This window comes from Colletotrichum phormii (assembly GCF_030913505.1).
Source record: "Colletotrichum phormii strain CBS 102054 chromosome Unknown BDP81scaffold_12, whole genome shotgun sequence".
NCBI lineage: Eukaryota > Fungi > Ascomycota > Sordariomycetes > Glomerellales > Glomerellaceae > Colletotrichum > Colletotrichum phormii.
This window is the reverse complement of record NW_026851454.1, coordinates 257,764-272,785: the sequence shown is the minus strand read 5'-3', so window position 1 is coordinate 272,785 and position 15,022 is coordinate 257,764. Positions and strand designations below refer to the sequence as shown.

The 15,022-nt window shown below is 52.7% G+C and overlaps 7 protein-coding genes across 7 annotated transcripts; 3 read left to right on the top strand and 4 right to left on the bottom strand.

Moving 5' to 3' along the window:
- Positions 1–89: 89 nt before the first annotated feature.
- Positions 90–826, bottom strand: BDP81DRAFT_321470 (CFEM domain-containing protein; the record flags this gene model as incomplete). The annotated part of the gene is made up of 2 exons (XM_060584613.1): positions 90–219; positions 321–826. 2 exons carry the CDS (start codon positions 824–826, stop codon positions 90–92), a joined length of 636 nt encoding a protein of 211 aa, XP_060444104.1.
- Positions 827–4,373: 3,547 nt separating this feature from the next.
- BDP81DRAFT_322371 (aminotransferase) lies at positions 4,374–5,937 on the bottom strand (the record flags this gene model as incomplete). The annotated part of the gene is made up of 2 exons (XM_060584692.1): positions 4,374–5,264; positions 5,398–5,937. 2 exons carry the CDS (start codon positions 5,935–5,937, stop codon positions 4,374–4,376), a joined length of 1,431 nt encoding a protein of 476 aa, XP_060444103.1.
- A 409-nt stretch (positions 5,938–6,346) lies between these two features.
- Positions 6,347–8,106, bottom strand: BDP81DRAFT_350556 (MOZ/SAS family protein). Its single transcript, XM_060586202.1, has 2 exons — positions 7,968–8,106; positions 6,347–7,888 (listed from the first exon to the last, which is right to left on the bottom strand). Exons 1-2 carry the CDS (start codon positions 8,051–8,053, stop codon positions 6,469–6,471), a joined length of 1,506 nt encoding a protein of 501 aa, XP_060444102.1. The 5' UTR covers positions 8,054–8,106; the 3' UTR covers positions 6,347–6,468.
- Positions 8,107–8,442: 336 nt separating this feature from the next.
- Positions 8,443–9,438, top strand: BDP81DRAFT_395086 (exonuclease; the record flags this gene model as incomplete). The annotated part of the gene is made up of 1 exon (XM_060588032.1): positions 8,443–9,438. One exon carries the CDS (start codon positions 8,443–8,445, stop codon positions 9,436–9,438), a length of 996 nt encoding a protein of 331 aa, XP_060444101.1.
- A 51-nt stretch (positions 9,439–9,489) lies between these two features.
- On the bottom strand, positions 9,490–11,441 carry BDP81DRAFT_38595 (cyclopropane-fatty-acyl-phospholipid synthase). The gene is made up of 4 exons (XM_060586994.1): positions 10,776–11,441; positions 10,018–10,685; positions 9,710–9,965; positions 9,490–9,651 (listed from the first exon to the last, which is right to left on the bottom strand). Exons 1-4 carry the CDS (start codon positions 11,181–11,183, stop codon positions 9,541–9,543), a joined length of 1,443 nt encoding a protein of 480 aa, XP_060444100.1. The 5' UTR covers positions 11,184–11,441; the 3' UTR covers positions 9,490–9,540.
- Positions 11,442–13,432: 1,991 nt separating this feature from the next.
- Positions 13,433–14,118, top strand: BDP81DRAFT_429764 (uncharacterized protein). The gene is made up of 2 exons (XM_060590544.1): positions 13,433–13,817; positions 13,867–14,118. Exons 1-2 carry the CDS (start codon positions 13,759–13,761, stop codon positions 14,030–14,032), a joined length of 225 nt encoding a protein of 74 aa, XP_060444099.1. The 5' UTR covers positions 13,433–13,758; the 3' UTR covers positions 14,033–14,118.
- Positions 14,119–14,307: 189 nt separating this feature from the next.
- Positions 14,308–14,884, top strand: BDP81DRAFT_461741 (ribonuclease H1/H2 small subunit; the record flags this gene model as incomplete). The annotated part of the gene is made up of 3 exons (XM_060593811.1): positions 14,308–14,446; positions 14,507–14,790; positions 14,843–14,884. The coding sequence occupies 3 exons, from the start codon at positions 14,308–14,310 to the stop codon at positions 14,882–14,884; spliced, it is 465 nt and encodes a 154-aa protein (XP_060444098.1).
- Positions 14,885–15,022: the final 138 nt, after the last annotated feature.

Genomic DNA, 15,022 nt, shown 5'->3' with positions numbered 1-15,022 from the left:
GCATGCTACGATGATGCCGACGGAGAGTTCGATGTAGGACCACATGTGGAGGTAGAAGGCGTCGTCTATTTAGAACGAGGAATGGGGAATTAGTATTGCGAGGTGGTTTGAATGGGGACGGGGAGAAGACAATGTGAGGATGGGGTCTTACAGGTTGGGTCTTGGAAGCCTTCCAGGCTTAGGAGAACTCGGAGACGGATTGCCCTGACGATTGTGATACTGTTTGGAAGTGAGGTGTTAGTAACCCATTCATGTTGGAGACAACGACATATCCCCCGAACAGATTGCCTAAGAGGGTGAATAAGTAAGGTCAAACTCACAAAACACCCAACCCAAACATAACCACAATCTCAACCTTTCGCCTCTTTCTCAAATTCAACCACAGCACCTGCGTGACCGGCAACCCCAACATCCACACATCCAGCGCGATATTAATCGCCGCGTGCGCGATGAACATGGCGTAGACATTAATACAATACCCCGGGTGGCGGCCGTCCCAGGCCTCCCAGGCGTTGCTGAAGGGACGGCACTGGTTCAGGTTGGCGACGGTGAAGGCGAGGCAGAATAGGAAGTTGAAGGCTTGGGTGCACCAGAGGATGAGGGAGAAGGTGCGGGAGACCATGCTGAAGACGCGGATGTAGAAGAAGAGGATGGAGGCTTTGAGGGCGGAGATGGAGAGGGTGTAGATTACTTCAAAGGCGAAGAAGACTTGCATGAAGCGGGTTATTTCGTCGTAGGAGAGGGTCCAGATGTCGCGGCCGTTGCCGAGTTGGTATCCTGTTGTTTGTGTTAGATGAATTTCCCCTGCTGGTATGTCTTGACACATCGTGAGAGTGTCCAAGAGAGGACCTACTTTGGAACTTGGAAATGGCGAAAGAGATGGAAAATAACTGGCAAGCTGTTAGTTGAGCCATCTCCAAGTCAAAGTCGGCAAAGGCCTTGCCGCGATGCCTGGTTGGACCTTACATATCCCAATATCAACGTAAAATCGTCCGGTCCCCACGTCGATAGCCTCAGAAACTTGGAGAGCAGTCGAGCCAGCACGAAGACGGCGGTGATGATCACCAGCGTGACTTTGCCAGCGATCGAACCCGTCTAGTGGTGATATGGATACCCGCACTTTGTCCATGTCATATTCTTGGCAACTGGATGGGTCACTGTTAGCTAAAGTACATCATTTGCGTTACTCTTCATAAGAAGATGTAGTGGGTGCATATCATATTCTCCTAATAAAGAGCAAAGAATATGACGTAGAATTGTGCTCTGTAAAGTGTCAAGCTAGGAAAAGGGATATCTCACGTAAAGACTGCTCCAAATCACCCACCGCACGTATGCAGACGCGAAAGGTCTCAATGGCGTGCTTGTCCTGGCATAGACATGTCGTCGTCAAGTTGGCGACGGCACATGTTGTGATGTTGACAGCCTGCGTCAGACACGGTATCTAGAAACGCAATTGAAATCATCGTCAGCTTCAACTTCCCCATGACGTTATGGTATCGATCCCAAAAGGAGCCAAAAAAAAAAAAAAAAGACCAACGTATGGCATGTAAAACTCACGGCACAGTCCGGCAGGCCATCCGCCAACTGAAGCGCCATCGATGTCACAGCTCTGGTGGGCTTCGACAACAGCGAAGGTGCGGGGTTCGTTGTACAGAAGCAATCTTTGCAGGCGGCGGAGGAGTGATCGGTTCAAGGAGGCATTACGGATAAGTAGTCGTGGTAGTGGTTTATCCTTCTTCTACTTCTCCGTTTCTTGGCTCCTTTTTCGTACGTTTCTCGCGGTCCGCGGAGAGGGGGAAAGGGAAAAGAAAAGGAAAAGACAGGGAAATCCAGGCCCAGGGGTTCTGGGGAGGTCCGCCGGGGGATTAAACTGAGTTTGTGTCTCATGGTAAAGAGTGAATCGTTTCCTTGTTTTTGCGAAATGGTAGATCAAAAGGAAGTAATTCGCTTATAACGTGGTGATCGGGGGCCCGGGTCTAGCCTCTCCCAGGTACGGTGGCTGATTCCGTTTGCGGAAGACTATTAAGCTTGGAGAGAGAGAGGAAGAGAGACTAGAGAGACAAGCGATTGCGAAAACACACTTTTGATAGAAACTAGAGCCAAAACCCGCAAGCTTGACAATTTCTAGGTAATAGCTAGGATGAGAATCAAAAGCAGTGACGTCTCTGGGACCCCGGTGGTTTGGTAACAGAGGTTGCGGCAAAGCCGTGCATGCATCACCGTCTTCCCGTTGGAGGTTGTAACTTGCAGGGGAGACGGAGTGGGGGGCCCGAGATGTCGTGTTCGTCTTACCTACGGAGACATGCGGCCCCCTCCTCCACCGTCCCGAAATCTTGGCATCTGTTTCTTTCGGCTCTTTTCAATGATTACAGTCAACTCTGGAGCTTTTTGATTACACTAATCAACGATGTATTTCAATCTAAACCTCGGTCGTATCAAAACAATGACAAGTTCCACTTCGCAGGGATATTCATGCCGCAATGTTTACTGGAATGCAAGAGCGCCGTACAAAGGCTCGTGATGCTCGTATAACCCGTTTCACTCCCATCAGCAAAACCAAAGCGATGGCTATCTACTGACGAATCACCTACATGAAAGGCTAATTCCTATTCATTCATAACAAACTCATGAAACTTCCATGTAAATCTCATCTGCCGAACTCCAAAATCAAGGAAGCCCGCAAACCGATCAAGACACAATGCACTCATTAAAGACATCCCGCAACAAGTTTAACCCCGGGCCACCGCCGCCGCCACAACCACCAAACGACGAGACCCCGTCTCAAGCCACACGCCTCTTCCGACCACTTCTCATCGAGAGGCAGTCCGCCGATGTCAAAGGGAAGACCCGTGAACCCCCCACTCTCAATGACGATATCCCGCACCTGAGGCTCTCCAGCTCTCCGGTAGCCTACACTTCAAGCCCTCAAATCTCAGCCTCCACGAGATCCTTTAATAATGCTTGGTTGTCCTCGCCGCGCCTGCGCCCCTGTCACTCTACAGTGAGCCTAGAATCGTGTTCTCCGAAACCCTGGCTTCGATCTTTTCGTGGCTGGTGGAATTCGTAGCGGATCGGGAAAGGCGCCCGCGATGTCATTTACTTGTTCCCATCGCAAATCGCAGCCGCAATGCTATTTCATATTGCTGTTGCTACTGGTTTGAAGCTCTTGCTCTGACACTTTAGCGAATGCAATTTCGACGGTCGGCATTGGAATTTCGTCAACGGAACCAATACTCGGCTCTGGGTTCGGTTCCGTATGTGAGTTCTGTGTATGAATCACTTCAGAGCCTGGGTCTTGTGATTAAAAAGAGCCCCATTGATTCCGGGACGTTTTTGACATGGAAGTGCAGCAACGAGGATGCACATATGATCCTTTTCAACTTCCACTGTTAACCTTATAGAGGCGAGTTCTATTTAAGCACATTGTAGAACCATTTCTCTGGTGGACAGGCCAGGGATAAGACTGGGAGCAACGTAAAGCTCGAGAGATCTTCCACTTCTAGTCTCGGAGTTTACTCTCTGTTCCATGGATGAACCTCACAGATCGAAGTCGAAATAAACTGTTAGGCATGTGATTGGCGAAGAACAGTGCTATGTAATGAGAGTTCTCCCCGACGTTAGTGTCATAAGGCTCCCATCAAAATTGTATTCCGCCCTTCTGAACAGTTACTTGCCATCGATACCTGACTAGAGAGGCAATCGCAGTGGCAACCATCTTAAACCACTAAGTATATAAAGTCAGTAGCACCTGTTTCTTGGCCATCTGTGCTTTTGCGAAACCGTCAGGAGGGATTGAATTGGCTTGCTTGTCTTATTCAGACTTACAGCTGGGTTGCCAGGTTTATCCAACTCGTAGCAAAATATCGGCAAAACCTTCCTTTCTCCCTCCTCCCTCGCCAGCACCAGGAAATACATCCGAATATGCTGGCAACGGCTAGAGCTAGGGATGGGAAGTCGCAACCCCCTGGAATCCGCCTCGTCACCAAAGGCGAGGAGCGTGTTTTCCTTCATGTCGTTTTCTCGACAGTGGCTCCGCCTTGAAGCTGGGCTGCGGTCTCCATCTGGGATGATGTGGATAGCGGGTTCTATCGGTCCTCAGTCAATCCGGCTTTTTATACTCGCCTCCGAGGTCTTCCATTTCAGGGAATCTCCCCACTCATGAACAAATCAATATTTTCAAGTGACTACACGTTGGGATAAGCCATTCAGATTTCTGAAGATCTTAAGTTGAAGTTGAATAATTTACGACTATGTAATAGGGTAACCACGAAGCAAATCTCTCCAATGTAGTCCTCATGGCGGCAAATTAGTGTTAATCAAGCTAAGAACGCAGAGAGTAATCGCAAGCTGTGAAATGTGACTTTTTCGCCATCTTATTTGACGTTATCTACGTCCAACGTGCTCGAGGACTTCCACGCAACACCATCCTTCATAGCCTTCAACACCGCTCCCAGCCTCTTAACACCCTCCACAACATCCTCCTCCGGCTCCCACGAGAAACACAACCGAATCTCCCGATCAAACCTCGCAGCATCCTCATCCCCATGCACCTCAAACTGCGCGCCATGCCCAACCACAAGATTCTCTGTCTCTTTAGCCCGCACAGCAACCTCCCGACTCGACATGCCCTCCGGCAAACTAAACCACACAAAGTACCCGCCAAACACCTCGGCCCCCTTCAACGCCGACCCACGCACAACAACACCCTCGCCCAGCGGCTGTCGGATATACTCCGCAATAGCAGCCATCATAGCCCCGTGCCGCCTCGCGAGCGCAGGGCGCGTCGCCTCGTCAAGCTGCCTCTGCAGCTCCCCGCTCTCGAGGAGCTCAGCGACCATCATGGCAGCCAGCTGGCTCGGCGCGCCACCGCTGCAAGTCGATCCCGTCTGCGATAGCCCGTACGCGAACGCGGGACTGCCCTCCGCCCAGCCCGTGCGCACACCCGGGGCGACGATTTTGCTGAAAGAGCCGTTAGAGACTGCGTTGCCGAAGGAGGCGTCGGGGACGCCTAGGCTGCGGTCAATGTCTACGAGGCGGGGGATGCGCATTTCGGGCGTGTAGCCTGGTTCCGGGGCCGTGGAGAGGGGCCATTGCAGGAAGTCGTAGACGTCGTCGGAGACGAGGAGGGCGTCGTGCTTGCGGGCGAGGTGGACGAGCTCATGGCGGCGCTTGAGGGACATTGTTTTGCCTGTTGGGTTGGAACAGGTTGGGACCAGGTAGATGATGTGGCGGTAGAGTTTTCTCTTTTTGGCCTCTTTGAAGTGCTGTTGAAAATGTTAGCTAGCTCGAGTTCTCTTTTCTTCTCATCGTTGATGGCATGTCGTGAGGCTTTTCACGATGAGATGAAGAAAAGGTGGGATCGCAGCCTGTAGCAACATCCCGACGCAGGAAACTCACCTCATCGCCGCCTTCTCCTGCGGCCTCGAGCCCCTTTCTCAAGTACTCAATATCAATACCATCATCATCCTCGGGAACAGCCTTCAAGCGCCCGTCGAATCCAGCGTCAGCAAAGATGGGGCAGGCGAGAAAGTAACACGGCGCCACCATCCAGACATTCTTCGTGTAGAGCGGATCAGTAAAGGACTGCAAGATACACGCCAAATTCTGGCTCGCGCCGCCCGTGACGCAGATGCGCCGGACGTCGGGCGGGTGGTGGCCGGCAGCGACGCTGGTGCTGGTGCTGGTGCTGGTAGCATCATCGGCGGCCGACGGAGGTGCGGGGTCGACGGCGGGGTAGAATTCCGCCAGCCAGCGGGCGATGGACTCGCGGAGAGGCTGGTATCCCGGGTCCGGACCGTACTGGAGCCCCGGGACGTAGGCGGCGGGGTCGGCCAGGGTCTTAACGGCGGCGGCGGAGAGGGCGGCGGCTGGGAGGAGGGAGGGCGAGGGCCAGCCTCGGAGGAGGTTAATTGGCTTTTTGTGCAAAGGAGCGTTCATTCTGGATGATGTGACAAAGTTTGTCGAGGTTGAGAAGAATCGCGGCGAAGGCGAGTGCGTAGAAGTGAATGACAGCCTGCGAGTATCTACAATGATCGCGCAAGTGGATGAGATGCGGGTATGGTGAGAGAGGGGTCGATGGTGGCGAGTGAGGTGTTTTGATACAGTTGTCACGCTATGCTTCATTACCTCCGCTCGAATTTCGGTTCACTGATGGAATTTAAAGACGACCTTGATTGACTGCAAGGAATTGATTACTTATAGTTGTATGTCAGAGTGAAGTTCAAGGTTGTCGCCTCCGAATGCGGAGGCGCCAGAGATAGGAGATGCGCTGGCCCCACGCAACATTTCGCAATCATAGCCGCCCTTGGCCGGCAATATCAACACCACTTCTTATGCACGAAGACTGCTCAATCGAACTGTGATATGTTTCTGTCTTGTAGAGGGGTAAAATATAGGGGTATCATATGCTTCAAATACAATGTCTTTTCAAGCGCCTCGTTGCCAACACCAGTCTAAGGGATCCCCCTTTTACCAACCCCACGTTCTCGTCGAAGCCGTAAATACCGGTGGCTTCCACTGGATCTTGCTCGAGTCAATCAATCTTTTCTGCTTCACCTTTTGCTTCTCCCTCTGCTGGATCAGCTTCTCGGGAATCACGATCTTGTGCTCTCCCTTATGATACACCTGCATCTTAAGCGCCTGTAACGTGTGCTCCACGTCCTGCGGAATTATGGCAAGAGCCGTCGAGATGGCTTCGATCGTAGTCTTCTCATCGCGCTCATTGTAACCGACGATGAGGTCCAAGATGTTTTCACCCCAGTACTGCCGATAACTCAGCAGACCCAAATCAGAAAGCGGCTTCTCTGGCGACCCGAGCTTGCCTTCGATTCTCGACAGTTCGTACGAGAACTGAATGAGCAATCGACCATAGCCTTTGCGCTGGTATTGAGGCAGGGTCAGAATACAAGCAACGTTGTATCCATCCGCGCTCTCCTTTTCTTTGGAGAAGTAACCAATAATGTGGCAGCCCTTGTCGCTTCGACTCGTCATGACGTAGAATAGAAAGGGATCGACATCGTAGTATAGTGTCTTATGGTCAAGAAACATCTTGGACAAGAGACACAGGTTACGGCAATATGTGCGTTGCCGTCTACCATCGATCTCGAAGAAAGAGACAGACTCGTCGCGGTAGATCTCGTTTCCTGGAGGATGCTGCAGAGTACACTTGTGCCTGTGCCTAACAAAGGACTTTTCATCGCCATAGTACCCGAGGCAAAACTCGCAGATGAAAATAACATCTTCCTGGTTGAATACCTCGGGGTATGGGGAAAAGTACCAGGGAAACAAGTCGTGCTTTCCAAACTGGACTTTGGAAATATTTCGAATTCGGGAGATCTCGGCGGGGTTCTGCGTCATAGAGCCGTGTGTCCTCAGCTTTTCGATCTCGTCTTCTCGGCTGAAGCCACTGAGTAAATCTTTCTTCTGAACTTCCTCCTCCAGGTCAATTTCCATATCATCGCCGCCTGCTGCGGGAGTGGCTGTTGCGTCGCCCGTCGCTGGGGTCTGGCTCTGGCTCTCCTCGGCCGTCGGCGTCATCTTACGACTCTGCGACTCGACGAACTCGGTCCACGGGTGCGGTGTTGCGGCCTCTGACGGCGCAGACTGCTCCCTCTTGGAAGGTCTCTTTTGGGACTTCTTGGAGACCTTGTTTTTTGACGTTGCAACACCTTTCTTCGTCTTAGGATCTTTAGGCTTGTCCTTGTCGGGTAACGGCCACTCGACATCTTGGTCGAAATCGATCCGGATGGTCGGCACCCACTCGTCGAGACGCTTGTTGAAATTGTCGAAGTTGCAGTAGAATTGGCGACCACTCTTCGTTTCTTTGATGCTAAGAATCTCGGCTCGGCGCGGTATGCCTTCTTTCTTAACCATGGCGATGCATCCTGCTCTGCGCCCGATAAGTTAGTTGAGAACCCTCGTATGGGGGGGCCGCAAGGGCGGGATGGTGGGGTGTTGGAATGACGAACCTGATTGTTTCCGGGGTGGCCTTGCCCTTTTGTCGGGGCTCACTAGAGCCGACAGAGGCTTCGCCATTGGCGCCATGTGCCGCCATGATGAGTACTCGATGTGGTGGTTGATAATTGATGGATGTGGATGAAATGCGACAATTGACTTGCTGCTCTCGGTCGCAAAAGATGATTGACTTGCTGCAGGAAGAGGAAGGTGGTGTGGCAGAAACCGCGAACTGCCCAAAGGCGGTGAAGAAACTGCCGCGGACCCCTGCAAAAGAAAATGCGCTAACCCAGGCGCCGACTCCACTCCATCTGACCTCGATAATTGCATTTTTCTATTTTCTCTCACTTGGGCTTGACTTTCATCGCCGACTTCACATTCAAGACTCTGTGATTTACCCTTTTGAAAATTCGGAAAAGTTTACACGGTATCCTCTCACCGATCAACGAGTGGTGGTATCTGAAGTTATCTCACTCAGAAACAGAGAATATGGCCCCTGAGCTATCGTCAAATTGGAAGAAGCTTCAGGCACAACTCAAAGCGGCAGGCCCGTCTTCTTCCACAACTACACCGGCCAAGACATCTGGAGGCGTCAAGAGAAAAGCAGACTTTTCAACATCGGACCAACAACAGTCCAAAAGGAAGAAGACAACATCAAAAATATCCGGAGTACCTACGCAGACCCCAAAGACCACAAAAGCAAAGAACGGACGCATGGGTGTTGCTCAAAGCTCAAAGGTTGAAGTCGAACCCAAGGTCGGCCCGTCACCGTCACTCGCTCTCTGGGCCGAGGACAATGACATCTCATCAGAAGCCCTCGCTGAGGCCTATGGTCTCGGCATAAAGAATAACTCTATGCTCGGATCCGAAAAGGACAAGATCAACTCTGGTCTCATAGAAGGGCTTGATGTGGGCAAGTACATTGCCATCGACTGCGAAATGGTCGGTGTCGGAGACGGAGGATACGAGTCCGTCTTGGCTCGCGTGAGCATCGTCGACTTCCACGGATGTCAAGTATACGACTCGTATGTGAAGCCCCAGGAGCGGGTGACGGACTGGCGGAGTGCTGTCAGCGGGATCCTCCCGAAGCACATGAGATTTGCCCGGGATTTCGACGAGGTCCAGAAGGAAGTCGCCGCGCTTCTCAAAGACCGGATAGTGGTGGCCCACGATATCAAGCACGATCTGGACGTCCTGAAACTGAGTCATCCGGGCCAAGATATTCGCGATACAGCCAAGCACCCAGGGTTTCGACAGTACGGCAACGGCAGCAAGCCGGCGCTACGAAGACTCGCAGAGGAGTTGCTCAAGGTCATCATCCAAGGCGGTGCCCATTCGAGTATCGAAGACGCGCGGGTAACGATGCTGTTATTCAGAAAACACAAGTCTGCATTCGATGTGGACCACGCCAACCGCTTTCCTCGATTTGGAGGTGCTTCGACAAATTCGAAGCCAAAGTCTAAGAAGTCCAAGAAAAAGAAATGAGTCTTTATCCTCTACGCTGCTTTAATCTCGTCGAGGCCCCGGGGGGCTTCTTGCGCCCGCGTCTTTTAAGATTATGACACGGCCCAAGTATGTCCACTTTCTTCATAGCGGAATGCCTTCCATCAACTCCAGAGCGCCCTCGCGTCCAACGGTTATTATTACGTCGCCCAGCGTCTTTGTTCGGAATCCGGCTTCGCAGTATGTGAAGTAATACTGCGTGACAAAATTAGCTTAGAAATACCGCAAGAGGAATAGATGGTATGTGTCTTACCTCCCACTTCCTTCTAAATACATCTATTTCTTCTTCAGTCATGTCATCATGCTCACGTTTCAAGGCTGGGCGAATCTTGGAATCAAAGTTGCGGAGGAAATCCTCCTTCCACAGCCTCAGGGTTTTTGAGTAGTGGCCACCAATGTTCTCGACCTTTTCGACAATGAGAGTTCCCTTGGACTCCTTGGTGATGTGGTTCAGCAGCTGAGTGATCGATGGGAGGTACCCTCCGGGGAAGATGTAGTGGTTGATGAAACTGGACGCTGTCAGCACGCGAACCTGTCTCAAGGGTCTCCTTTGCGACTTACTCTTCGCCTTTGGAATAGGCCTCATGACGACCCTCGGGCATCGTAATGCACTGGAAGACGGCAATTCCCCCATCCTTCTTCAACAACCTGTCCATTTGCGCAAAATACGTAGCCAGGAACTCCTGGCCGACGGCTTCCAGCATCTCAATGGATACAATCTTGTCAAACGGCCTGCCCGGCGTCTCCAACTCTCGGTAATCCGTAAGCCTGACGTCGATACGGTCCGAGAAACCCGCAGCCTCGATGCGCTCCTCCGCAAGCGCCTTTTGCTCCTTGGAGAGCGTCAAGCTCGTCACGCGGCAGCCCGTCTTCTTGACCGCCTCGATCGCAAAAGAGCCCCAGCCCGTGCCGATCTCCAGTACGTGGTCCGACGGCTTGATGTGCGCGCCGTCGATGAAGCGGTGCAGCTTGGTCATTTGTGCCTCTTCCAGCGTCTCTTCGGGTTCACTCGGGTCGCTGCTTTGGGGTTTCCAGATGGGGCACGAGTACGTCATGTCCGGCGACAGGAACGCGGCGAACATGTCGTTGCTGATGTCGTAATGCGCCGAGATGTTGAGGAGGGCGTTGGATAGGGTGTTTGTGGTTCGCGCCAGGCTCGAGACGGCGGTGGACAAGCTTGATATCCAGGTTGTTCCGTTGCCCATTTCTTCGCGGTTGACGATGAAAAGCTGTAACGGCAGTTCAAGTTAGCCACATCAACACCCCACACCATCTATACAACCACCAGCGCCCGCCCTGGCTTGCGTGTATGTACTGACCTGAAAGAAGGCAGTCAAGTCCTTGCACTCAATCTCTCCCAGCATATACGACTCGGCGAACCCCATGTCGGCGAACAAGAACAGGCGCATCCAGAACGCATCGCTCTTGACGACCAGCTCCACGCGGGGCACGGCATCCGCGCGGCGGGGGACGTGGTCGCCGTTGGTGAGGTTCTCGTTGTACTTTGCGCCCAGCTTCTGGCCAAACACCCCCCGGAGCTCGGCGGGCTCGTCGACGAGCAGGAGGGTGCCGCGCTCAATCTTTGAAAAGACGGAGAGGATGGCGGGCTTGGCTACGGAGAGGGCCGGTCCCCAGGTCAGGCTGCCGACGGCGCCTCTCACGAGCTCGGTGCCGCGGTAGAGAGGTTTGGCGACGGCCGCTGGGACCAGCGAGGGGAGCTTGGGCATGGCTGCGCGCGGCGAAGGGGGGGGGACGTAGATATGGGAATGTAGAGTCGAGGAGGGTTCCTTTTTACGTGTGTGTTTATGTACGGAGACCGGGAAAAGCCCAATGGCTTTCGGTGTAAGGTACCGGACTGGACTGGCGCAGTTCAACCAAAGGTCAATTAAGTTGAGCAAGCCGTCGGGGAACCTAAAACCGAAGCTCTCAAGGTAGGTCAGTCACTGGGATGCTGCATCAGCTCTCTCTCTGTACTCTCGAGAGAAGATGGAGGGGGGCAAGCAAGCTGGATGGGATGTATGGGAGGAGGGGTGGAATGCAAAGGTTAACAGGAACGAGCAGAGAGGGACATGTTCGCATCTGAGACCACCAGCAAGGGGCGGGAAGGTATCATTTTATTGCAAGAAGCACCCCCAAGGAGCCAATGTCACTCCAAGCATGTCAAGGCAAGGCTAAAGGTTGTGTGAGTTATTAGCTTGCCGGTGGGTAAGGTAGTGTGTCTTGAAGGGAACCGGCAACGGCACATGGACTTTGCGGATGCAGAGAAGGAGGTAGACCCGTACCGTACTCCGTGGAGAAGAGCGCGTGCTTTCTTGTCTCGACCATCGGTACCGCCGCAAGCCCGAGGGTCAAAAATGGGGACGGAGGGGAGGGTCCAACCCAGGCTTGCCAGGATGAGCATGGGTGGGAGAGTGGGTGCGGCAAGGGTAGCTCAGACGAGAATCACTTGGGAGGGGCAGTGGCCTTGGCCATCGCTTGTTTCATTGAGGAAATCGAACATCTCCAAGGGGGAAGGGGAGGTTGACGATCTCATCGGCACCTGGTGTTCGTTGCCTTGCCTACCGGTACCCTGGATGGTGAACGTGAATAACCTCTGGATTCTGCGCTGAACTTGGGGTAATGTATTATACAGCGGCTCTTTACCAAATCAACCTGTTTGAGTTACATGATGGCGGCGCATTTCACTGACTGCAAGACAATTCTTGACAGCGGCTGGCTGCTGACAACGAACCTCCTCCTCCTCCTCCCCAACAAAATTCCTTAGGGCCAGGGCTCTTAGTGTAAACCAAGGGATGATGTCAACTTCCTACGGAGGGACGGCGAGCCGAACGCATGGGAAGTTGGGGAACGCATGGCAATGCATGTGCGCGAGCTATGTCGGAGGTGTACCCGGCAAGCTCATTCGTCGCTAAGGCTTGTAAATGGATGAAGAACTCGCCTCCATAACACCTTGTCTTTACCTACTTTGTAAGGTATTACCACCTTACCAACCTTGTCTCTGAAGGGCCAGTGCGCTACCGGACCGTCCGGCCACGTTCAGCCTCGAACTGTTTTAGTCTCGCTGCTTGGGAAAAAGTTGGGTTGGGGGGAGACCAAAGGAACCACTGGGAACAAAAGAAGCACGAGCTGCAGGTTTCGAGAAGGCCGTCGGAATTCGTCCCGGCTGGCAAGGTCCGGGCGAACGAAACAAATAGTTTAGCGTGAGGTTGGCGACTCAAGTAGCTCTTGATCGGACGAGACGGTACGCAGTAGTCTACGGGTGATTTTCATCCTCAAGCGCCGCAGGATGAGAGAGTGGAGTTGCTCTTTGCTTGTAAAGGAAGAACTTCTGTGCAGGATGCTGTACATAAAGATGCCCGTCCCTCGAAGGATGATACCTAGATGAAAGCATCCGTATAGCCAGACGTAGAATGGCGTACTCGAGCCTGGTCCCTGCATCTTACTGCGTGAGATGGAAGAGAAACGTTTCCTGTAGCTAGGCTTGACAGCATTTCCTTCCCACCCATTTCATTTCCCGCGTCGGCTGGGTACGTTGTACCAGAACGTTGTTTCTCCCGATCGACAGTCATCGATTCGAACACCTCCATGACGAAGGAAAGTCAAGGTAGGCGGATAGCTCGAGCCTTGAACTCACACACTAATCCAACCGTCAACGACTTTTCTGGTTCTTACGAACTACCCGTACTGAGGAAAATTTGTTCTGACCAGAGCACATCCGATCCAGCGTTGAAACTCTCGATGAGCAAAGGGCTTTCTGCAGTTCAATGTGTAATTGAAATCCTGCGCAACTGGAAGGACAAGCGAATCAAGAGCCTAGGGTGTCCGATTTGAGCGTTCCCCGGTTGAGCAAAGGCCCAGGGGTCCCTTTGTTGCTTCTGCAGCCTCTGCGGAGCTTTTACTGGAAATTCTCAGAAAATCGACCAGGGTGTTTTGATATCAATGACATCAAGACTCCCCCCCCCCCCCCCCCCCCCCACCGCCGCTAACTGGTTGCCGACAACCGCAGACTCCAAAAATCCATGACTTTTCCCAGGGTGGGTTCACGATCTGGAAGACGGACATTTCTCGATGCCGGAGGAAATCGGAGGTGACTCCAAGAGTCCAATGGCTGGCGGTACATGGGAAGCTAGCTAGGGGACGGGATTTCTATCGTGTTTTAACTTTTGACATCCGGTTGTAGTAGAGCTGCCACGTATTTGTCGCAGGACACCTAACCCGCCCGTCTTAGAGTTGTCCCTAATATTGTCCCGCAGGATGCCATGGTGCATGTCTAATTCCGGCGGTCTGTCTGACTAGACATGTATGAGGACACACGGGGGGTTGGGACGTCTTCGAGGATTGGGCGAGTTCCTTGCTATTGTCTTGGAATCATTAGAAGGGCTGGTTAGTGTTGCAACGCATGTCTCTCACCAGCACGAGCTTTGCTTGCCATCTTGCACAAACTACTGCGGCTGTCCACACTTGTCTCTCTCTCTGTCACCCGTTACCAAGTGAGATGAGCAGTCCGTACGGAGTACAGCAAGCATTGAGAATCGTACCAGCCCTAGCCCCTGACGATGAATGCCTCGATGGTTGAAACAGCGGGAAGGGGACTGAAGGGGACAAGACGAGAGGCTCGTGGGAGTCGGGACAAAAGGGTGGGGGACCGTGCACCGCGGGAGCCAAGAGATCTTATCGATAGCGATGAGCTTATCGAGACGGCTTATCGATAATCGAAATTCGCGTCTGAGCGGTTGGGACGCGTCGAGTCGATGTAAAGTCGAGTACCTGAAGATGGGTACTGAGTAGACGACCATCACCCCCTCAACGACAAGAACCAATTCCTCATCGCATTTTCCACCAGAGCCCACCATGTCAAAGGCAATCCTCTCAATTCAGTCAAACGACTCAGCAAAGACCAAGGCCACAGTCAACCTATTGCCTTGTCGGATTCATCACAATGGTCCCGTCGGTAATGCCAACACATATTGGAACCCTACCAAGTCAGAAGGTGCGTTGTCTAGATCAACGGGCACGGCAATAGATTTGAAGCTAACATATAGATTTTCAGATGGCAAGACAGTAGCATACTTTCGCGGCAGGAAGCTCCACGGCACGACGGTCAAGTTACCAGAACAATACCGAGGCGCAGTGATGGAGAGGAGCGCAAAGGTCGAGACGCAGCAGCTTGAAGGAGAGGGCGAAGAGGCTGAGGGTGACCTGGTTGAGCTGGGTACCATGGAAGCCAAGGCAGAGTTTGACGAGATGGTTATCTGGGGTCACGAAGCGAGTGCAGAGGGGGCGTCTGACCCGTACGTGAGGAGTATAGAGGAATGGCTTGATGTGGCCGAGTCGGTAGGCATTTCTCCAGTCTGCATATCCGATCCGCAACTAACCGTTGAAATAGATACACTCTTACTCCTCGGACGATACCAAATCCAGTGTGTAGGCAGTCGGTGAGGAGGCACAGATTACGGCTTAGGATTTATCAGTGGCATTCTTCCAGAATGATACGGAAGCAGTGACATAGTTTAGGCGTTACGGGGAAATTCAATACAGCAACGATACCATTCTCAGAACTTCACTT

What these genes read in the sequence shown, in the direction of transcription:
- BDP81DRAFT_350556 (XM_060586202.1), bottom strand. Translation starts at nt 8,053, where the DNA reads ATGGCGGCACATGGCGCCAATGGCGAAGCCTCTGTCGGCTCTAGTGAG. An exon ending in GCCACCCCGGAAACAATCAG is followed by an intron (nt 7,889 to 7,967) that starts GTTCGTCATTCC and finishes TATCGGGCGCAG; the next exon opens with AGCAGGATGCATCGCCATGG.
- BDP81DRAFT_429764 (XM_060590544.1), top strand. Translation starts at nt 13,759, where the DNA reads ATGAGGACACACGGGGGGTTGGGACGTCTTCGAGGATTGGGCGAGTTC. An exon ending in GGCGAGTTCCTTGCTATTGT is followed by an intron (nt 13,818 to 13,866) that starts CTTGGAATCATT and finishes CATGTCTCTCAC; the next exon opens with CAGCACGAGCTTTGCTTGCC.
- BDP81DRAFT_38595 (XM_060586994.1), bottom strand. Translation starts at nt 11,183, where the DNA reads ATGCCCAAGCTCCCCTCGCTGGTCCCAGCGGCCGTCGCCAAACCTCTC. An exon ending in ACTTGACTGCCTTCTTTCAG is followed by an intron (nt 10,686 to 10,775) that starts GTCAGTACATAC and finishes CTGCCGTTACAG; the next exon opens with CTTTTCATCGTCAACCGCGA. An exon ending in TATTTAGAAGGAAGTGGGAG is followed by an intron (nt 9,652 to 9,709) that starts GTAAGACACATA and finishes TTTGTCACGCAG; the next exon opens with TATTACTTCACATACTGCGA.